The sequence below is a fragment of the Scaptodrosophila lebanonensis genome, unplaced genomic scaffold (genome assembly GCF_003285725.1).
Source record: "Scaptodrosophila lebanonensis strain 11010-0011.00,11010-0021.00 unplaced genomic scaffold, SlebRS2 tig00000138-arrow-arrow-pilon, whole genome shotgun sequence".
NCBI lineage: Eukaryota > Metazoa > Arthropoda > Insecta > Diptera > Drosophilidae > Scaptodrosophila > Scaptodrosophila lebanonensis.
The window spans coordinates 1,453,637-1,476,321 of NW_022060587.1; the positions used below are offsets into that span (position 1 = coordinate 1,453,637).

The window sequence follows — 22,685 nt, forward strand, 5'->3', positions numbered from 1 at the left end:
GATTTTAGACAAAGACTGCAGTTTTTCATTTTCGATTACGAAAATTCTCAAAGACATCCATTTATTGAAGAGACTTCTTAATGGAATACTAGGATCGCCCGTTGGTCGAAATACGACCACATTCATCATAAATGCTACTCTTTCTTCAAATTTATATTTCTTAAGTACAAGTATGTTCCCAAATTTGAAATTTATTTATTTGTGTAAATACCCTGTACCCAAAGGGCAAAGTATATAGATTCTTGCTTAGTATGACAAGACGACTCGATATACATACAAGTACATACTTATATAGCACGTCCATCTCAACGCAGGGATCTAATAAATCGTAAGAGCTAGGATAACCAAACTTCGTAATTACATCCCCTAGGCAGATAAAGTTGAAGGTTTTTACCTGTTAATGCGTCATGTGTATGGCTGTGCTTGACCATTTGTGTACATGCGTGTCTATGCATGTCTATGTGTGGCTGTATGTGAGCATGCGTGCAGTACGGAGTTGAGCCAAAGCAGCAACAACATATACATATATATTTGTATATGTATGAAGGCCGAGTTTTGGCAGAGATTACATTTATGGCTATAAACTCCTTAAAATTTGACTTATCCTGATAAGATGAAGACACATAAGAGCTAACGGCATGTAATTGAAATATTTGAGTAAAATATTCCAATAATTACGGGAGCTATGTAAAATTACTTATAGCGGGGGAGTGGACGGTGCATCAGATAAAAACCTAGTCTCGGACTTAGGAGAATCTGGTTACAATGTTTAGTTATTCTAGCCCTTAGAGTTTTTGAGTCCTTGCGTTCATATGGACAGACGGACATGGCTATATCGCAACTCGGCTTGTCATACCAATCAAGAATATTATTTATTCATTCTAACAAATAACTGTCAATATACATAACATAAAGCATACAAAATATTCATTCAAATATTAAAAAAGAAAAACAATAAAAATTAATCAGTAGATCAATTATTCTTGGAAAAACGGAAAAAATTTTCAAGAGCAAAAACCAATATTATTCTGATCTAAGGAAATTAAGAATGCTTGATTTAATATATACTTTGTGGGGTCTGCCACACCTTCTTCTGTGTGCTACATATGTATGTATGTATGTACATTCGCAATAAACTGTGTTTGTAGTAAACCCTTGTATATTTAATGTTCAGGGTTAAAAAATGTACAACGAGAATGCGCCTGTGCATGTCCATGCATGCAGTTCCAGGGTTGTTCTAAAGCAGCAGAAAAAACAAAAACTGCTGGTAGAACATGGGAAGAAGCGAATCATCAAATCATACGAGAATTGCCAAATTTGAGCAAAAAGTTCTAAGAATTACAGGAGTTAACCAAAAATCAACAACCTAGGGCTTAGGAGAATATAAATTCCAGGTTTGGTTATTCTAGCTCTACCTTTTAAATGATCGTACATTTGCACATACCGTTTGACACCTTCTGGTTACAGGGTTTTCTTTAAAGAAAGACAGTTTTGCAGATTAGAGCATTATTTTACACTTTATTTTCCAAACAAATGTATAAGTTGGCCCTTGTCACCATTTTAATTTCGCACATTAGATCTATTCAATTCTAGTATTAGCGCCCAAAAAGTGTTAGGAGTTTATTTCGTTGATGTACAAATTTATTATTGCATTAAATTTAACATATTCTCAAGATTGGATATGATGCATACCTATGTATAGTATGTATGTAATGAATGCAAATACATATATACATTCATACATAAAAATTATAAACAGTATGGTTTTTCGCTGATATGTACATGTACTTGTATGTGCTATTTGTTACAATTTTCCGGGCAGTTTCGATTTCAAAACAAGAGAGAACGCTGCAGTTAGGCAAGCCCGACACTAAAATACCCTGTACTCCCCACAAAAAAGGACAATTAAAAACAAGAGAGAACGCTACAGTCGAGCAAGCCCGACAGTGTAATACCCTGTACCCAGGTAAACTTCCGACATTGAGGTATATGCGCCCATAGCATCAGCAAAAAGAGGAAGAAGAAGAGCGAACTTGTTGCTGCAGTTTGGGGGGGTTGTACTGGCGAGAATTTGTTTCGCTAATAACTTTTCTTACAATTGGATAAAATTTTAAACAACAGTAGATAATTATATATAAACGATGTGTACAAAGTTTGGTTTAGGTAGCATTTGAAATGTGTACGCTATTGACGAAATTCTGTAGCGGGGGAAGGGGGGAAAATTAAAAAATAAAAAATAAACTCGTCCTTTCTCGGACCTAGGAGAATCTGGATGCCAACTTTGGTTATTCTAGCTTTTATAGTTTCTGAGATCCTTGCGTTCATCCAGACGGACGGACATGGCTATATCGACTCGGCTTGTCATGCTGATCAAGAATATATATACTGTGTGGGGTCTGCCACGCCTCCTTCTGTGTATTACATACATTCGCACTATACAGTGAAAACTCTCTTGCCAATTTTTGTCCGCCAAAGGGGAGTGTCCGCTTAAGGGGATACTTAAATACTTTATACACCGATCGAATGTTTTTAGAAAAAGAGCGCGCCGAAGAGAGTGTCCGGATAAAAGAGGTGTCCATTAAGGGAGTTTTCATTGTACTAGTATACTTATTAACCCTTTGGGTACCGGGTATAATGATTGCCTTAACCTTCAAAAACTTTTTCTTCGAGTGCAGTTATGATTCAATATGTTCAATGTTATTCACACACACGTACTACATACATATGAACGTCTTCCTTCTAAGCGTTGCGATTTAATAATAACAACGAAGTTTGTTCTTCATACACCCATATATGTATGTATATAAGGTGCGTTGCCAAACAATAGAACCACTTAAAAAATTAACGGCTTAAGGTGATTTTTTCTGATGAAAAAAGTGGAACCTCGAAACCAAGCGGTTTTCGAGGATACTGGCGCGATTTAAGGAAGGAGCCGTTGGTGTTTTCCAAGCGAGACTTTGGAGGAGGAATTGTGATGACTTGGGCAGCATTTTCTGCATCAGGTTGCTTGGCAATCCAATTCGTATCATCGAAAATGAAGTGCAGCGACTGCATTAATGTCCTAAAAATGAGCATATTGCCTTTTATTAGGCAAAACCGGAAAAAACATGGGCATTTCAACAGGATAATGCCAGAATCCATGTAAGCCGAGAAACCATGTCTTGGTTTTCCGAGAAATCGATAGACGTTATGGATTGGACGGCTTGTTCCCCAGACCTTAATCCGATCGAGAATATTTGGGAAATACTTGTCCGAAGGATCTATAAGGATCAAAGACAATTCGACAATGTTCATGAATTGAAAAGGGCAATAATAAGAGAATGGGAGCAATGGGAACCAAATTTGCTCAAAACTCTTGTTAAAAGTATGAAGAGTCGCATTTCTGAGACAATAACAAAAAAAGGAAGTCTTGTTTAATAAATTTAAGCCATTTAAATACATTACAAATTATTATTTGTTTCAATATTGAACATTTACGCAAGTGGTTCTATAGTAATGCAACAGCAAAAAACCGTTTTTCCTCTATTTTTAATTTTACACTAAAAATTTAAACCAAATACCGTTATTTCTTCCTTATTTTGTCTTTAACACATTTTCGCAGAACATTGTTGTACCCTACAGTCAGTCGTTTTTAAGCAATCGCAATTTTTTAAGTGGTTCTATAGTTTTGCAACGCACCTTATGTATGAACATATTGTCTGTATGAAGTGAAGGGTTTGAATGGCTTTTTTTTGTACAACTCGCAAATGAGTCTTAAGCTCATTTTACACCGAGAGGCCGGGGGCTTTTCGTATTTTTTTCGTGTGCGCATGTAAAAATTGATTATACAGCTAACTACGTTCGGACGGGCGGTCGGTCGGAACTTCTTAAAATCATTTCGAACTAATCATGTCTTTGTTTTTTGTGAGTTTATGCGTAGCTTCTACATTAATACGTTTGTATATATGTACATATGTATGTAAATACTTAAATACAATGTATGTATGCATGTTCAGCAGTTAGCAAATACAGCAGTGCCGGCACATACATACATACATATGTACATACATATACTCAAATGTAAGTACATATGTATGTATGTATTTATTTATGTAACATCTGCTTGTGCGCGGATGCTAAGCGAAGAGTAGAGGAGTATGTACTAATCATGTGATTTGCCCATCTCAAGGGCTTACGCTTGCATTTTACAGTTAGATGTCCAATCTCATCTCAGCAATATTTTGGGCGGCTCTCGCGACCTCGATTTTATCAATCTGAGAATAAACAAATAAACAACTAGTGCCGATTTGGTTATCAGCTTCGTTCGCTAAGCTTTCGACTCAGCATTTGTGCATACATACATATGTACATATGTACCTACATACATACATATATGAATGTACATACATATGTACGTATGCCAGCAAAATGCATTCAGTTTGAGGCCTTTGTCATTACAGATTGGTTGAGTCTGATTTCAGCGCGTAGCCCTCCTTTGGATATTAAACATACAACGTGAACACACACACATACATACATACGTACCTATTCATACATATGTACATATACCAACGTGTGCACATACATACATATGTACATACTACACAAAGCCGTGCACACACTTTACTCAGGTAGGACATGAGTGCCAGTGAAAAGGGCGTTTGCTGCACTATTTGCTCGGAGCGATATATGGCTGCGGATGAAATTCATGCGGGGACTTGCGGACATGTCTTCCACTGGCAATGCCTGAAGCGCTGGTTCGATGAGTAAGTATAGGCTCGATTTAAATAACAGAAATACGAATTAGTCCAAAACAAGGAGTTTATTGTTACCACAGGTCGTCTACAAAACGTTGCCCCATTTGCCGCTGCAGTAGCTCCACATATTTCAAGATTTTTCTTGACTTCGAAGATAAGGGGTCTGGGGCGGATCGGCAAAGCAGCAGTACCAGCAGTGAGAGTAGCACGAGCAGCCTTAGAAGGCCCAGAAATACTGAACTAGCTGAACCGCCCGCAAATGTAATGTCGGAGTACGAAAACTTGTTGTATGAGACAGGTTTGTACCGTGACGAGATCGAATATCTAAATTCCCGCATTGCTGACTTAATGGAACGAATAAATCTCGACGACTGATCTTAGAATGCTTCAATATGTATGCACATACATACATACATATGTACATACATGTACATCCACACTATGTGCCACAAGATCAATGCTTTTCGGGGAATCACACCAAATGGTTCACATTTTAATCAGTGATCGCTTACTTTTAGCAATATTAGCAGTTTTAGGTGCTCTTAAGTGCACTCATTTGAACTCATTTTAGAACGTAACTTTTTTATTACTATTATTTTTTTAAAGGACGTTTCTGTCCTCAAATTTGCAGTGCACAAGTATTTTAAACCTTTTTAAATACCAACTCGAATTAAATTATTAGATGTACATACTTACTTACATATGTACATACATACATATGCTTAAGGAAATACATACATATGTGTGTATGTACACAATTTTATATACATGCATAATATAATATGTGAGCCATATGTATAAGTTCGATGGGAAAATTACTGAATTACATACATACCCAATATGTACATACATACATAGTATGTATATCAATTATAGGAGAGTATTTTAATATATTACGTTCTTTAAATTACGTTAAAACATTATTCGCAATTATATTAAATTTGATTATGCTATCCTATGACAGCTGTACAAAAAAATTGCACTTACATATGTACAGGGTGCGCCATCTTTTATGTCGGTATGTAAACATTGAATATCTTTGAAAATAAACAACCGATTTTCAAGTATGAGATATTTTTATTTTATTTGGTTCTGTACAATTTCTTGAACTGCGGTTTTCAACACTGGTCTACTCAAGTCAATCGGTTCACGAATGACAAAGTTATTCAATATTTACATACCGACATAAAAGATGGCGCACCCTGTATGTATGTATAATTTGTAACTAACTTGGTACTTGTACACACATGCATATGTACATACATACGCGTATACCAATCTTGGTGTTCCTACCTTTTACTGCCAATTAGTTCATATGGTTTTCATACCAACGGACATGATCATATTAAGTCGTCTCCTCACATGTCGATATGCATAGGCTAATAAAGCTTTTTAGGCTAATAAAGTCAAAATAATATAAATCTAATCATCTTACAATAATATCGTAGTTACGCTTTACATTCAATGGGCTAATTTAATTTACCATTCTGCCAGCTACGCCCCGATTCACAGCCAAGTCACTTTTCTAAGCTCTACAACATAGACCAAAATTGTCTTATTGCTCCAACTCAATCATTTACGGAGCTACAAACATTCTAAATTAGAGTTTTCAGGAAGCTGTTCAAGATAAATAATCAAAGTTGCAGCTAACAATATAATACTGGTTGAAATAGGAGGCTTAACCGTCAAACTGAAATGACTTAAAGCTTTCGTTTACAGTGAATTAAAACTTAAACAGGAGATGGTATGATCACTTTTAAGTCGTGTTTAAGGTTTGATCAACAGCTTTTCACTGATCGTTAGTTTATATGCAAATCATATATTTATACATATATATACATAGTTTCAGTCCAATACAAAAAAATGTGAAACCCCACCTCACATTACACTCGGCAATTTGTTTAATGCAAAAAACAACAGTTAAACAGCCTAGATAAAATCGATTTTGAAGATTCATTTGGCGCGGCTTTTAACAATTTGTTTAAATTGTCCCGCGTTATTTTTATTGTGTGTCGCATTTTGGGTTTTAACATCTGATCTGCTAAATAAAAATCAAATCTTAGATCAACAATCAGGAATACCCTTTTTTTGCAACTGTCTATTTGTTATTACATATGTATGTATATTGGCTCGAAACTATCGATATCTATGCAGCTTTTATTATTACGACCCTGCTCTCAGGAGTTACACACAAGTTGACAGGGCTTGCACACGGAACGCCGCTGCTGTTTTGTATTGTTAATTATTCTTTTTGTTGCACTATTTTCATCTTTTGCACGAGCCTGTGCGTACTCCAGACAGCGGTGGCAACACACATCACAACATAGAATAGGTGAGGAACAGCTGTGGCAATAAAGCATTAAGTATTAAGTTACTAACAGCGAGCTGTTGTATTGTTTTTCGCACAGTCTAGCGTGCATCTTGCTGCATGCTGTATCATTATCACCCACATCATGAATCCCTGCGCTGTGCCCACACCCGTTGCCGATGTTGACGGCGACAAGCGCTGGCAGAGCATACATCGCCGCTTCATCTCGGATTGCCGTGAAAAGGATCCAGATGTGATATTCTTAGGCGATTGCATATTTGAGACGTTGCAGGATACCGAGACGTGGAATCAATATTTTGCACCACTCCACTGCCTTAACTTTAGCATACGCGACGATTGCACAGAGCATGTGCTGTGGCGCATCGAAAATGGAGCGCTAGACAACGTTAATCCTAAAATTGTAGTGTTGCATGTGGGGACTAACAATGTGAATAACAGCGCCGCTGAAGTGACCGAGGGAGTGCTGGCGTGTGTGAAGAAAATTCGCGAAAAATTGCCCGGGGCCTACATTCTAATACCAGTAAGCAGTAAAAACAGTTACACAAAATCAAATCCTTATATATATATATGTATGTAGGTATTTATGCAAATGAAATTGGTGCCTCTTTGTGCATTTTCAGTCACTGCTACCTCGCGGGCAGCAGCCAAATGCGTTGCGTGATAAAAACGCTAAGGTCAATGAATTCATCAGGGAGCAGACCAAAGGCATGGACCGCGTACAGACCGTTACCATTGACAAGGGTCTAGTGCAAGGGGACGGCAGTATCAGTCATCATGATATGTTCGACTACAAAAATCTAACTAACACAGGCGCCAAGAAAATTTTGGAACCATTGCATGACTTGCTCTCCCAAATTCTCAATGAAAATGAATTGGAACGCGATCTCACGCCATCCGAATAGAATGGTTAAAGTCCACTCAATTAAACAACCCAACTACAAAGATTGAATTAACAAGTATTCTACCAATGCATTTCTAAAAAAAAAAAAATAACGAAAGCTTGATGTGCAGCGCATAGAGATGGATTTCCAAATGAAAAACGCAAGTTTCCTTAATCAATTGTCATATTTATACCGCATGTACTTCAGTGTAATTCCGCTCTATATTGATACTTAAGCTAAAAAGTCGTACATTTCGAGATTGTTCTTATGTATTAGCTTCACGGTAGCAATCAAAAGATGAACATTCCCCTCTGCTCTTCAATAGTTATAAACTTAAAATTAAACTCATAAGCATACCTATTGTAATAATAACATATATACACTGAAAATTTTTAAAGCGTAAATCTGTGTGTGTTTATGTTAAGTTATGACACAAGAACAGAAGAAGTGAGATCGCAGAACTGATCACGTCTGCAACAACACACAACACATTGGCATTAATGCTAGATAGCAAAACGTGATGTACATATTGTTGTGAGCTCTTTTAAAGCAATTTCGTTGCCTAAATTTAGCTGCGACTCATTAATAAACTCCAAATCCGGCGAATCGCAATAGCTGTTTTATAATGGTAACGTCGAATCTTTAAAGTGTTGCTCAAGGAATTAAATATTTAGCCAGCTGGTCGATATTGAGGCCCAAAATGTAAGGGTTTTATGTGTGATTGTTGCTTAAACGTTGCACTGGTAACTCAACTTAAAATTGCAATTTTTTTGACATTGCATAGAGAACAAAATTTGCACATAAGCAATGAAGTCTTAAAACGAAAATACAAAGAATTATAAAGATTTTCAGCGTTTTAAAATGTAGCTTTCCGATAAATTGTTATCGGGACATCGTAAGCATTGATAGCTGTCGTGAAACGTTAAAACAAGTTGACATGCCCCCGCTTAAATTCCAGTTAGAATTAGTAATCTTTGTTTATTTCCCGTTCAAAATTTCTAGTAACATAATTAATTGGTCCAAATTCAATTAGTGCATTGGTCCAAGATGAGTTGCTTCGGCTGCAGCCGCAAATATGGACTGTTCTGCAAAGAGGTAAGTGATGAGTAATTGTAATCAGTGGCAATAAGATTAGGATTAGTCATACATGGCTAAGATTATCTTTTTATGTAGTACGGTTGTCCCAATTGTGGATATTCCTACTGCGCCAAATGTCTGAAGCGGCCAATGCCAGTGCCACGCCAGGGTGGCAAAGTGCTGAACGTCTGTCTAATCTGCTTTGACAAACTAAATAAGCAGCAAGCTAGTGCTGAGGCTGAGAAAGTCATTGATTGTGAGGCGTTGCCGGGGGAGCTGGTCAAGCGAACGCCACCTAAAGGCGCCACAACACATGACGCAGAGGCGGCTGATGCACTCTTTGAGTAAGTCCCAGATTATTAAATTTGTACACAACATGTTTCTATAAATACTTTTTTCCAATTGCAATTTAGCAATGTGCTACCCTCTGAGGAACTGGCCGCTGTCCTGGCGCCTATTAGCAGCGTAACACCTGACACCAATCCAACTAGAGTACATTCCACAGCCGCCGAGGATATTGACGAAAATCTTGATAGCGCAATAAGCACACGGTTGCAAAATCTTAAGGCTGTTGAGTCCACAGACGACGAAATACGTGCGCGATTGTCCAATTTAAGTGGAATGCCGCACCAGAAGAACTACGACAAGAAAGATTTGTTGCTATCGACAGACAAAAGAACCGATCAGGAGAAAATGAAAGATCTTTTAGAACAGTTTTTGGGCGAGACGCAAATTGATCAACGCATAGAGCATGAACGCAATGATGCTATTTCGGATATTGAGCGTCGCTTGCGGGCGTTGCGTGATGCGCCAATCGAAGGGAGCACAGCAATCGCAACAGGCGGGCCAGTCTATTCACCAGATACCAACACTCCTAGTGATAATGAAGCCGAGGAGGACGAGCAAACTACACTTAAAAAGATTATGGACAAGGTAGGACAAAATCAGTACCCGTCCAATCTCTATTGCCATCTCATTTATTCTTTTTTATGCAGTATTTTGCTGAAGCGCGTTTGCCAGTTGCGGCCAATGAACTAGAAACAGAGTTGGCCAATAGCATACCAGTGCCCACACCCTCGACTGAAACTGAGGAGCTGCCTTGGTGCAATATTTGCAACGAAGATGCTGTTTTTCGCTGTCGGGGTTGCGACGGTGAACTCTTTTGTGCGCAATGCTTCCGTGACTGTCATGACGATGATGAGGAATATCGTGCGCATGAGAAAGAGAAATATAGCGCACCTCCGAAATTTAAGGAAAATCACTTTTGAGGAAATCTACGACGACTCATTGTGAAAAGCGTTGCAGAAATTTGACACATGATGCTATTTTTCAGTTTCGCATTACATACATATACAAAGTTAAATGTGTACGATAATATGCGTATATATGTATGTATGTATGTATAAGCTACAGTCCAAAACTTGATTTTAATCAAATTTATGTTAAATATGTTTACAGGCTATTAAATGCCATAGTCATAAAATTAATTATTTAAGGTGTGTGTGTCAGTTCATGCGAAGTTTCTTTTTTCGCAGCAAATATTACAGCACGAATCTCTGAAACGGATATTTCAGTGTAGATGTGAGCAAAATTGTTAACCACAAGAATAAAACTGTTTTGCATAATTGTTATTTTGTTATGTCTATTTTAAAGTATAAAGTAGAAAATATTAAAATGGGTAATAGCTAAAAATTCCTTACAAAGGCATTCATCACTAATGGCATTATGTTCAACATTATAGATGTTTCGAAAACGAAATGCAACCAACGGCACAATGCTGTGGTGTTTCAGATAACAAACGCATTCATCAGCTAAGGGCTTCAGATTCATGGCTTCTGGTTCTCTTACATTAATAACTATTGAGTAAAAAACATTGCAACAATTAACTAGCAATTGAAAAGGGACTGTTAACTAAAGTTACATTTTGCAAAAATTGAATGAATAAAGAATCAAATCAGTGTCAGTTTCAATATGGGGCCTATTTTATATAAAGCCCGGAAAAATCGCAATTGTTTATATATGTAGATACATGTGTATGCATGCATGTAATTGTAAGCGTTGTGTTATATAAGATACGGCCAATAAAACATTATACATGCATACTATACATAATATGTATCTTGCATGTATGGGCACTATATTCCTGATGTGTATAGACGTAATCTATTGCACATTTGATTCTGGGGCAAACAGGGGCCACTATAACACTATATGTACTAATATATGTATATATTTATGAATATAAAGAGTACTCTTTATCTATGCTGCCTGGCATGTACATATGTACATATGTAGCACGCGTTATATACAAAGTATATGTATATATGTATCAACTATATCATAAATTGGTCAGTTATGCTTGTCGCTGGACGCTTTCCTTCCTCTTACAACCTAAATTCGCGCTTATTGCACAGAACAGCAACTGGAATTATCGCCTTTACCACGTTTGTGCATTATCCGAATTCCGCTTCCATTTTCGATATCTAAAAACAAGTAGTCCTAATTAACAACAATTCATTTTGTATAAAAGCTAGTTATTATATCGACATTCTGAACGTGAAATCGGAATTCGGTATATGCATGAAACTTATTTTATACGGATGCTGATGGATTCGAACTATATGCGCATTTTGTCCAAATACTTGGGCACCAAATGTTGCGCCGAATACCGATCAAATGTAAAATAGTCGAAAAACTTATCGCGATGCTTTCGAAAGACTTCAGGATTACGGCACCAGTTGTAGAGCATTTTGATTAATGAATTTGATGTATTGTACAGATTCTCCTTTGGATAGATTTCCGGATAGACCAGTTTGTTGGGGGCAATAGGCATGCAGCCGCAATAGGTGGCTTCTAGCATGGCCACGCCATAGAATTCATGGCCGGCCGTCGAAATAACCACATCTCCCGTGAGCAACGTCTTTATGTATTTCTCACGTGTTAGATAACCGAAATTGATTAGCTTGGTGCCCAACTTTTCCTGTATGCCTTCGAATGCTTCTGGCACAGCCTGAAAACTCTCGCCACAGATTGTCACCTTGAAGTCCACTTGTCGCTTCTTTAATTCAAGCAACACCTCCACCAGCAGTTTGGGATTCTTGTCGTGCTCCCAACGATGTGGCCAAATCAAATGCAAGCAGTTGGGCTCTTCATGTATGCCCGCATTCATGTCCGCATCCATGATGTGTCGCTTATTGGGGAAGGCATGGAATTTGATGGGATAATAAAGCACCTCGCATTTCTTTTCGATTCGCTCCCGTATATGCTTAAGTTTGATGTCCGGCTGTATGTTAAGAAATGGCTGCACATTATCCAGGAAGGACGTGCGATTAAAATTCGAATTGAAGAGCACAATGTCGGCCGCCAAACTGCGAATGACATATTATATATGTACATGCATAAATGTGCATATATGTATGTACATATATAAATTAAAACTGCAATAATATATGACAGATCATATGTACCATGTGAGTATCTGGTTTAGTCCGTACTGACAATCGCGTTCCTTAACCTCGCGCACTGGATACACAAGTTGATTTTCATGAAAGTAGACTATTTTGCGACACGTTACCAGATCGGGACGCACGCCCAACAGTTCGGCTAGGTTGAGCACAGAGCTTGTGAAGAGCACTTTGTACTCATGTTCCGGCGGTATCAGCTGTGAGAAATAAAGGGCAGATGTGCGCGCCCGCCAGTGCCATTTCTTTGCAGGAAGACTGAAGATTTCATAGTCGGCCAAATTGAGACCTAAGGAGAGTCAAAGAAACTTTCAATTGTCAAGAGCTACTGCCGTAGCGGAAACAAAGAAGCAACAGCAACACTAAGAACAACGGCAGTGGCTGCATGTGCCAATGACAATGAATTGTGATGTTTGGCTATGCCTCCACCCCATCCCCCGCTACTTACATTCCACCAAGGTGTCTATGAGCTGCTTGTGGCTGCCACCATAGAATGGCTCAATAATTAATATAGGCGGCTTGGCAGACATGTCTCTGACAGCGCTGGCTCCCAAAAACGTTGTGCAATTGATGAAATGCGTTTAATTTAACCTTTAATCGTGCTTGGGCATTTTCAACGTGCATTTGTCGACAACTTACCACATTTTGTGGTTATTTTAAATGCCGCATCACGTTGCAAAGGCGCAATTTGAAGAAAGTCGTCAACTTTAACTTTATTGTTAGCACATGTTTTCTGAAATATTATTATTGTTGGTATTGGAAATATAAAAAGGTCCAATTGGACCCATCTAATCGAGCAGTGTTAAACAACAATGCCAATCCATGTGCAAGTGAGACAAAACACAAATAAAGAAGTGTGTTTTGAATAAATAGTATCGAGGTATCGTTGGCACAGGCTGGCAGTTACAGCTCTGCATTGGCAAGAATAAATATCGATAGCAGTTGCTCGACTGACAGATAGCTCGTTGTGTATCGTCATCGTCTCAACCTCAAAGGCTGAAAAAGGCGCACGCAGCAGATAAAGTTGTTCATTTTGTTCATTAAGAGGCATTTTTCAATAATAATTCTACCAAAATGACTAACGCTTGGAGAGCAGTCGGAATTACGTAAGTACTAATCGTGTTTGCTATAAAGACTTACATTGCAACGGCAATATGCTGTGCGTAAACGCACATATTGCAAATTACGTAATTTGTGTTTGTTGCATCTTGGAGTCATATCCTGAATAATGTTGCGATTATTCAATTGCAGCTACATTCAATACTCCAATATTGCTGCCCGTGTGCTGCGTGAAGCTCTTCGCACAGAATTGCGTGCCGACGCCGCCAAACGTAACGATAGCCATGTGAAGTTCACACCATGGGCCAACGGCAAGCCAGCGCGTAAGTATATCCATTCGTTATTTCATCGCGACTTGCAGGACACTGAATAAGGTGCTTTTTTCAAAACCTTTGCTCATCGGCTGGTCAATCTTTATACATTCTTTAGATGTACTCTTTCTTTAGTATCCACTTTACACTATTTTTTATGTGTATTCCAGATCTAAAAGAATAATGTCTTCTATCTACAAAGTAAAAGAAACTTTTAGAACGTTGTAAGTTAATGCTTGCCCGAAATGTTTCTGCTGTCTACAAACCCATGCAACCCATGTATAAGCGGCTATTGTCGCCCACTAATCTTGTCTAAATATAAGATAACACATATGTAACAATGTATATTTAATAGTTTGACCAAACTTTAAATCCAACACAAGTCAAACTGACCCCTTACATGTGATTTTCTTATTGCTTCGCTTTAAAAATTGTTTATCTAACTGAAATCCAAACCTCGTCCCAAAAATCACTAATAACAACTTCGCATGCACGTTCAATAACTACTTGGTTCTGTAATCTGGCCAATCTCAAGTCTTTGATGGGCCCCGCCACTATATGCATATACCTTCTAAGTGATTAAAGCCTTGACAAAAATGTGTTTATATATGTATTAATGTAAAAAGAAATAGTTGTGCTGAGCTAATTTTTATATCGGCTACTTATTCGAAGAAGCGTCGTTTTGGACACATTTTTAGTATAAAACCATATGAAAATAGATCGCACAACGTTATTAACTATGAATTTTCCTAATAGCAATGATTTAATTTTTGTTGTTTTTATCCGCAGCACGCCAAACCCAATCGGAATCTTAGACTTCATCTTAAAATGGCGCTCGAAACAACAACCACAAAAGCGCTCCAGCGGCAAATTTAAAGTTGTTTCCATAGTTTAAAATTACATCAAATTAAATGTGAAAAATCCGTAAAAAACATTTTTTATTTATTAATAATTAGTATAGAACGACATAGATAAACATAAACGTTTAAAAACAAAGGTAATTAGGAAAGCCAATTCAGTTATTTGTCCGAAAACATCACCAATGAAGGTATTAAGTTATTAAATAAGCCCATTTGCATTAAATGCATAGGAATTTGGTGAATCCTATAAACTATTGCTGATCCTCACGTTCAATATTGTAAAAATGGTCCCAGCTTTGGATCTCTTCGTACAAGCGACGGCCCGGACTCTCCGTCGAGTTGCATTGGCAATGACAAATGAGTCTATAGTCGGCTGCAATATGACCCTCCTGGACACCACGTGCCAACAGATTTTTGCACATTAGCAGCGCAGCCGCTGAAGGCAATTCACGCATGAAACAGCCGATGAAACTGACACCAATTGCAATTTTGTTGTAACCCATGGTGTGAGCACCAACAGTTTGCCATCCACGACCCTCGTAAATATTGCCGTCGCAGCCGATAAGAAAGTTATAGGCGATATCATTCCATCCACGTGACTCTATGTGAAAGCACTGCAATATAAATAGGAAGATGAAATTTGTAATTGGTGAGGCACGTCGCAGCTGTCTCACCTGTATGTCGCGTATTAAGCGCACGTTAATGGCGCGTTTCTCTGAGCTCTCCGTGGCAGTGTGTACTGTTGAAAAACGGGGGGAGGTGATGGTAGGTGATCATAAACAAGCCCATTAACCTTACTAAACATTATGTCATAATATATTAGGCGGGATACTTACATATGACTACATATTTGACGGGTCGCTGCAACGGCTGTGGATCCTCAACGGGCTTCTGTGCCAGCCAAGAATGACGGGGCACGATTGCACAGAGTTCTTTGGGCAATTTAAATTCTGGAAATAAGTATATAGCAATCAATTTGACATCATTCTGCAGTCAATGTGATACCCACTCTGGCTGGAAATGAATGCATCGGGTCTCACACGCTCCTCCCCGCAGTCGTCGTCCAGCGCAGGGCTACGGGGGCGTGAGCCTTGTTCATGATCACTTTGGGACTTGGCTTGCGTCGCTTTGCGTCGTTCTTTGCGCTGTCGTGCCGGACTTTCAGCAATGATCTGTATATTCCCATTGATGTTGGTCACATTGCCTATGTGGACATTGGTGGAGTTGCTTATGTTCACATTACCCACCGTTTGAACGCTGTTGATTGAGTTCATTAGATCGCGCAGGGTATCGCCGATGATAGAAACTTTCTGTCCATCTATTGGCATGGGCATATATATACATACATATATCGGTTAATATTATAAATATATTGTATTCTTTTTTTTGACTAACTCGTTTGTGTGCCCAAAGCAATCGTGTGAATTTCCTCGTCTTCATCATCATCATCATTGTCTTGGTCTGTCTCTTCACGATCTGTGTAATCGTATTCGTCCAGACTGTCCACCACCGATGACTCCGCTAATGACTCAAGCTCATCCTCTAGCACAGCAGCGGACTGCGCAGCCAGCCATTCACTTGTACGCTCCTTACTTAGTTCCAATTTCTTGAGGGCTGCCGTGATGGGCATACTGGACATGACTTTTGCGACAAATTCTGCGTACGCGTTGACAGTGTGACGTCGTCAATGTTGTTTGTTTATCAATCAAATATGTTAAATATACTTTGTCGATAAGTCTCAACAATCTGCGTTTCCGTGATAAGATAAGTACGAAATCTTTTTGTCGTTAATATTAAAATCGTATGCCAGTTCTGCACTCTTAAGCCTTTATGTATACTTTAAATGTAACTTTAACAAATAAAAAATGAATGTTTTGGAAAAAAATATGTTTATTTATTAATGTATGCGCAAAAGAGTTCCCCTCGTATAAAACAATGCGAGCGCTTTTCCATCGATGATTTGAAATCGATAACGATGCACTAAACTAACGGGGATGCAACGATGTTTGCCCTTCTGTGGCAACGCCAGTAAATATGAACAGCTGTTCATCGATGTCATAACCTCGCAGTGGCGACGGCACTGCTTGCTTTTTGCCAGTCTTAAGCATTTTAAATTAATTGAAATAGCTGTATTGCATTATTATTTTTCTCAACATGTTGGCGCTGCGTCATGGAGAGCAGCTTCGGGCTCGGTTGATTATTGTTTGCCGTCGCCATCTGGCTACATTGCAGCAGCCGTCGCTTACATCGCCGTTCTCCGAGACCGCACACTCGGAATACACCGACACCCCAGAATATCCACCAATTAGAGATCTCAACTTTAAATCACGCAAAAGGCAGGAAGCTACTGATTGGCATGAAGAAATCCGCAAGGTGCCCACCATTGAGGAGAAAATAATCAAGCTAAACATGCCGCGCTATTACGGCTACAAAGTGGTGGACCTGACTGATACCAAGATTCCATACAATGCACTGCCCCTGACCCAACATTACACTCGTACTGCGTTTGAAGAGCTATCGGCACCGACACCGGTGCCGGCACCGGCACCGGTTCCGCCGGCGGAAGGTGGTGCAGACGACAAGTTTGAGGCATTTGTGAAGACGGCACGCGCGGATGTGATTGATGCGGTGGAATTAGCGCATGACGATTACAGGTACGAAAATGTTTCAATGAAAGGGTACGAATTTTAAACAAGTGCTTTCTTTATTTGGTAGAAATAAGCTAACTCTCCTAGATACACCGCCTGATGCTGTTACCCGTGAACTCCAGCTAACGCAGATTATTTTGGAACAATTGAATCGTGTCTTGCTGCAAACATTGATCGCCGATTATGCACATCTGCATGAAATTGAAGTGGACTACAACCCGCGACACGAGGCGTTCTGGGTTGTGGGGGGTGTGGACCCGCCCAAGAATGTTGTGAAATCAAAGCAGGGGCGCGAATGGCAAAAGGAATATGCGAACGACACGGTTGATAGAATGGTCCAGTACACAGGGGCTCCGTATATGGCACTTCGTCATCACCAACAACTGCCCACATGGAAAACGGCAGAAGAAAGCGAGAATGCGGCGTTGGCGCAGCAACTGCCACGCTTCAACAACGATGCACGCACTTTGGGCTACCCAACCAAATATCAGCATGCTGTCATAACCCCGGGCTATTGGCCTTCTGCTCATGCTCCTAATTTTGGATTCCTATCATTTCAATCGCGCGCTCGTTTGCAGCTGCGTCCTAATCCCAATGACTTGCAGGATCTACAGGAGGCACTGCATGCCCTGGCCATTCAATCCTCCTACGCCTGGCTGCTGGCGCAGGCTTACTATAATGGCTTTAATACGTATAATGAGCTCACCTACCCGATGAACACACAGACTGTAATCACAAATGGGCGCGAGTGGAGCTTCTATGAGTATCAGCTGAACACGGTGTTGGTACATGGAAAGCATGTGGATGAAAATCCGCGTGTAAATTTCTGTCGTGGCACTGCACCTCTGCCGCTCTACGGAGAAATTACATCGGCTGGTAGGTGTGTGGACTTTAATGATGATACACTGCGGCAGCTGTTCCGTTTCTATACTAATGCGCCCGACGTACAAAGAAGTGCTGATGAACTGCAGCCCTATGTAGGTGGACCGACGCTGCGGCGTGTTGCCGACTATGATGATCCAGAGAAGCGCGAATTTCTTGAAAAAACATTCAAGTATTTGGCTTCAAAGCGACCGCGTCACTTGGAACTGCCAGAGATCTACATGTGGGAGAAGCTTTACAAAATCGACAACAAAACACGTGCCATGGAGGCGAAACGTCGTTTCTTTGAGCTGGACATAAATCCCTGGCGTCGCACACTAGACCAGCACGACAAGGAGTATGTGTCGCGCCAAGTGCGACCGGGCGGCAAAAAGAATCGTGAGGGCCGTTTCAAGAAGACATACTACCCTTAAGTTAGGCTGCCTTTTTCCAAGCGTCACAATCCTGTTATTTCTAATTAGTTGCCAACAAAGTGAAATAAAAGCCTTTGTCCAAGTACTACTCAGCGTGATATTTTTGTTTTGTTTCAAAAGTAAAAACACGGTATTTTCTATTGAATTCATTTTTATTTTTTCGTTAATTTCATTTTTTTGTTTAAAACATTTCATCAATTGCATATTTTTTCTTACTTGTTTGATTTTTTTATATACTAAGTTAACATTTTTGGCTTCGAGTAGCTTTTCGATTTTTTAAACTTTCAATTTATTGTGTTTTGTTTGTTTAAATTTGCTTTATATATATTTTTAAATATATATTGGCTTGCATTTTGTCTTCTATATACTGTGGTTTTGTTTCGTTTTGGCTTCTTGCGTTACGAGCTGTCTGTGGCTTTATGTTGTTTTGATTTTGTTCCTGTTTTGTAAAATTATAGAACCATTGTCTTTTTATATAAATACTTGGTATAATTTGTTATAGTACAACCATGTGCTTATTCCTTTTAATGACTATTTGTATAATGCCAAAACATTTTCGAAGCAATGCAGTTGTAGACATGTTAAATAATTGTAGTGCGGCTATAAATGGGCTTGTTCGTAAAAATATCAGATTTTTGATACATAAACCTGTACAGTCATTTTATTGTCCAGAACTAGTGAGCATTCGTAGATATAACTATGTTTGCAGATATTATATTTTGAATTAATTAATAACAAAAATGTTTATCATTACAAGATCCTAGATGATGGCGTCCCACTCCTTTTTCTGTACTAAATTTCCATGGGAAATTATTTGGAGGAAAAAATGATTGCATACTTTTAGGAGCTGGCGATATCTTCCACCCAGTTGGGACATCTTCCGTCTCAAGTAAAATAATAGAAAATGAGGAACACTGATCTTAATAATTGATATTGCGGCTGAGAATTAAATTTAAATAAACATATGTATGTATGTAAATGTTGGAGTTAGCTATAACTCTTTACCAATGAATGTTCATCAAAGCCTATTAATTGGTCATTATCACATTAGGAAACAGATAATCAATCCCTTGCCAGATACACAACCGAATTGGGAGAAAGCTAAGAAACCAAATGCCTTCGAAAACCATTTCATTGCTGGCTTCACTGTGCGTGCAAATTGGTTGTCCTGGTTGGCTTAGTCCTGCCATTATTGTCGCGAGGAGCCACTGCTTAAGAACATATGTACTATGTATGCATTGAAGAATTTATTTCATTGGTATTTCGGGTTCTATAACTCGATGGAATAATTTTTTGAATAGCTTTTTAGTTGTCAATTCGATAAAATGATAATAAAAGTATTTTTTTTTAAATGTATGTCGAATGCTAATGAATTGAAACTACATTTCTTGCTCTTGATTTGGTTGGTTGTAGATGCCTCGAAGTTGTCTGCTTAGCACTACTTCGAGTTGCTCCCGATGCAGTGAGGCAGACCATTTTTTCTGACACTCGTAGATAGATAACCCAACTATGTATGACTACAATATGGTTATTAAATTGGTATATTCAACGTAGCTAGCACTTAAATTTTATTCTATTGTAAATTGTCTTCAAATGTCGCTACCTTTTGGCTATTTCATTGAAATATGTACGAGTATTATTCATTACTTTCTGTTAAACATGCGCTCTTAAGGATATACTTGTATGTATATGTTATGTAGGTATATGCTCGTGTATTCAAATATTCTAGTATTGTTTGTAATTTAGTTTCTTCTTCTTATTTTTTGGTTTAATTCATCGTTTTTATCTAAACTTGCAAGTGTGTGTGTGTTTGTTTGTTTGTTTGTTTGTTTGTTTCTTTGCTTGTTTTTGTGTGTTTGTCACGTTTTCGAAGTGTTTATGCACCATATTGTTTTGCTTGTCCTTCTCTTAAATGCTATATAGTTTAACAAGTTTCTTGTCCTTCCTTCCTTTTAATTATTTATTGATTACTTTTGCACTTTTTGTTTAATTCTTTAATTTAATTTGAAATTTTATTCGGTTGCGTTATAAGTTTCTCTTACCACTAGTCTATGTCTATGCCCAACACTTAATCTAAGCCGATCATTTTTCGCCGCCCGCTCTCTTCGCTATTCACAGTAAGTCATACATACATAATAAGTATGTACATATACTTGTAGTACATACATACGAGTATGTACACAGTTGTCTTAAACAAATAGGCAAGCAATTGTGGTAACTTAAAATTCATCGCATCGATCGTCGCTTTTCCCCTCATACAAGTACAACGGGCACACTGTTATTTGAGCAATTCTTTGTGGAAAAAGGATCGCAAATCGGGGTGTTTACGCTCTCAGCCATTTAGCATAAGCTGGCGTACAATCTATAAACATACATACATACATTAGTACATATGCTTATAATCTCCGAACTTCCCTCTGTCCAGTATTTCAAATGTTGTCTTTATAGTTTAGGGGCACTTTTTCTATCCAACCCTCGACACGGTCGGTCACGTGCAGGAGCACATTTAGGAGGACTTTTAATAAGCACAAGGCTCATAAGTAAAGTTTCTGAATAGGAATAGGAGAAGTAAACCAAACCTATTTAAGCCCGGTTTCTCAATGGCCATATTAAATTAATCTGCCAATTGCAGGGCGTTCTGTGCATCTCTTCGAAAGTGCTGTAGATAAGTCCCTTCAAAAGATTGACAGAAATGAAAATATTTGAACTGCACTTTAGCTCAAATTTTAATTAAATTTCACAAATTTGATCGTCACTGAGGGGCATCGTAAATTCTCAATATTAATGTGCTGATCTCGAGTGCGATAACCACTTGATTTTGGTTTGAAAAAAACGAAGAAACCCCTGAAGAATTTCACACGCTCTTAATACAATGGGTCTAAAGACAGAGACAATTTTTAAGAAAATCCTTTTTTGTGATTGTAAAGAGACAACACTTTGTATTTTAAAGAATTTTAGAAAACAAGTTTTAGTATTTTGTAGCTTTCTTGACTTTATACTTGACGCGATGCGCTCAGATCGTTTTAGAATTACTTTCATTTCTGCTAAGCATAGGAATGGGTATTGAAATCTTGCACTAAATTCGCAGAACTGTGTAATTTATGCGGAAACGGATGCACGGCTGTTATTTCGATATTTTTGTCTCTGTCATCCTTTTGTGGATCCAAGAAGGTATTCTCAAGAAATGAAGTGTCATTTATAGCTAAGAATTTGTTTTAGTTCGCCAGCGCGAGCTAGATATTTGCTAGATGCTTTTAACCTTCTAACGATCCATAGTGCAGCCCAGGATCAGGGAAGAGGGTCAAGGGGGCTTCCATCACCTTCTGCTCAAACTGATTTAGTCTGGCATTGAAAATGAGTGGAACGAGAATTTGGACACTCTACTCTCTGTAATTACAAAAGGATTTAGAAAAATCGTGCATTCGAAGTTTTCTGCATTCTGTAAATGTTTAACTGACGTTCAAAGAGCAGAGAAGAAAATAGATATTAGCATCTATAAGTAGAGCTCTGCGCTCTGTTCTAGTTCCCATGCGAGAACAGTTTTATGGGTCCTTAGCAACTTGTCAAAGGTGAAATAGGAAAAGAGGGATATTTGAAGAAAACGAGCATAATCTTGGTTTTCCTATTGAAGGTCTTGAAGCATTGCACTGCATAAGAGCCAACCAATACTATGGTTCCTTTTTATAAAAAGGCGTTCTCTGCATAATCGACAAGTCGAAATTATTGCAGAAGCCTGTTAAACTACTAAATGGGGCATATACACACACGCGAATTTGTTTGTCGAATTTGTTCGACACTGACAATACGAACATTGTTCGCGAACATCATTGCGAATGGCCCTCGCTTAACATGACCTCCTTTAACACGAACTCGGTCTAACACGTTTAAAATTTGCTATCTTTTCCCTTTTAACACGCTGTAACCTCGTTCTTACACGCTAGAAGTCGTTAGAAGTTTAAAAGAGAAGCGTATTACTTTAATTCACTTTCGTCTCGCTTAACACAATTTCGCCTAACACGACGCTTTCG

The 22,685-nt window shown here is 38.6% G+C and overlaps 7 protein-coding genes across 12 annotated transcripts; 5 read left to right on the plus strand and 2 right to left on the minus strand.

Annotated features, from left to right (window-relative positions):
* Positions 1-3,819: 3,819 nt before the first annotated feature.
* LOC115629293 (probable E3 ubiquitin-protein ligase RHA1A) lies at positions 3,820-5,419 on the plus strand. 3 transcript variants are annotated; one of them, XM_030525735.1, is made up of 3 exons: positions 3,820-3,903; positions 4,611-4,745; positions 4,817-5,419. In XM_030525735.1, the coding sequence occupies exons 2-3, from the start codon at positions 4,618-4,620 to the stop codon at positions 5,109-5,111; spliced, it is 423 nt and encodes a 140-aa protein (XP_030381595.1). In that variant the 5' UTR covers positions 3,820-3,903; positions 4,611-4,617; the 3' UTR covers positions 5,112-5,419. The 3 variants fall into 3 exon arrangements, with proteins under 3 accessions (XP_030381595.1, XP_030381594.1, XP_030381593.1); XM_030525734.1 differs by having other exon boundaries at positions 3,836-3,903; positions 4,440-4,745; XM_030525733.1 differs by lacking the exon at positions 3,820-3,903 and having other exon boundaries at positions 4,410-4,745.
* A 1,516-nt stretch (positions 5,420-6,935) lies between these two features.
* Positions 6,936-8,552, plus strand: LOC115629277 (platelet-activating factor acetylhydrolase IB subunit beta homolog). 3 transcript variants are annotated; one of them, XM_030525706.1, is made up of 3 exons: positions 6,936-7,068; positions 7,145-7,585; positions 7,686-8,552. In XM_030525706.1, the coding sequence occupies exons 2-3, from the start codon at positions 7,190-7,192 to the stop codon at positions 7,965-7,967; spliced, it is 678 nt and encodes a 225-aa protein (XP_030381566.1). In that variant the 5' UTR covers positions 6,936-7,068; positions 7,145-7,189; the 3' UTR covers positions 7,968-8,552. The 3 variants fall into 3 exon arrangements, with proteins under 3 accessions (XP_030381566.1, XP_030381569.1, XP_030381568.1); XM_030525709.1 differs by having other exon boundaries at positions 7,643-7,785; XM_030525708.1 differs by having other exon boundaries at positions 6,976-7,068; positions 7,150-7,585.
* Positions 8,553-8,926: 374 nt separating this feature from the next.
* Positions 8,927-10,648, plus strand: LOC115629231 (abscission/NoCut checkpoint regulator). Its single transcript, XM_030525641.1, has 4 exons — positions 8,927-9,041; positions 9,120-9,367; positions 9,437-9,956; positions 10,019-10,648. The coding sequence occupies exons 1-4, from the start codon at positions 8,994-8,996 to the stop codon at positions 10,289-10,291; spliced, it is 1,089 nt and encodes a 362-aa protein (XP_030381501.1). The 5' UTR covers positions 8,927-8,993; the 3' UTR covers positions 10,292-10,648.
* On the minus strand, positions 10,649-13,300 carry LOC115629229 (glycosyltransferase-like domain-containing protein 1-like). The gene is made up of 4 exons (XM_030525639.1): positions 13,124-13,300; positions 12,933-13,027; positions 12,491-12,773; positions 10,649-12,391 (listed from the first exon to the last, which is right to left on the minus strand). Exons 1-4 carry the CDS (start codon positions 13,126-13,128, stop codon positions 11,641-11,643), a joined length of 1,134 nt encoding a protein of 377 aa, XP_030381499.1. The 5' UTR covers positions 13,129-13,300; the 3' UTR covers positions 10,649-11,640.
* Positions 13,301-13,429: 129 nt separating this feature from the next.
* LOC115629232 (protein stunted) lies at positions 13,430-14,868 on the plus strand. Of its 2 annotated transcripts, XM_030525644.1 has the most exons (4): positions 13,430-13,590; positions 13,736-13,866; positions 14,025-14,078; positions 14,644-14,868. In XM_030525644.1, exons 1-3 carry the CDS (start codon positions 13,559-13,561, stop codon positions 14,036-14,038), a joined length of 177 nt encoding a protein of 58 aa, XP_030381504.1. In that variant the 5' UTR covers positions 13,430-13,558; the 3' UTR covers positions 14,039-14,078; positions 14,644-14,868. The 2 variants fall into 2 exon arrangements, with proteins under 2 accessions (XP_030381504.1, XP_030381503.1); XM_030525643.1 differs by lacking the exon at positions 14,025-14,078 and having other exon boundaries at positions 14,644-14,786.
* Positions 14,762-16,496, minus strand: LOC115629230 (peptidoglycan-recognition protein LE). Its single transcript, XM_030525640.1, has 5 exons — positions 16,110-16,496; positions 15,724-16,032; positions 15,551-15,664; positions 15,389-15,453; positions 14,762-15,328 (listed from the first exon to the last, which is right to left on the minus strand). The coding sequence occupies exons 1-5, from the start codon at positions 16,351-16,353 to the stop codon at positions 14,966-14,968; spliced, it is 1,095 nt and encodes a 364-aa protein (XP_030381500.1). The 5' UTR covers positions 16,354-16,496; the 3' UTR covers positions 14,762-14,965.
* A 327-nt stretch (positions 16,497-16,823) lies between these two features.
* Positions 16,824-18,742, plus strand: LOC115629258 (28S ribosomal protein S30, mitochondrial). Its single transcript, XM_030525679.1, has 2 exons — positions 16,824-17,368; positions 17,430-18,742. The coding sequence occupies exons 1-2, from the start codon at positions 16,869-16,871 to the stop codon at positions 18,655-18,657; spliced, it is 1,728 nt and encodes a 575-aa protein (XP_030381539.1). The 5' UTR covers positions 16,824-16,868; the 3' UTR covers positions 18,658-18,742.
* The last annotated feature ends 3,943 nt before the right edge of the window (positions 18,743-22,685 follow it).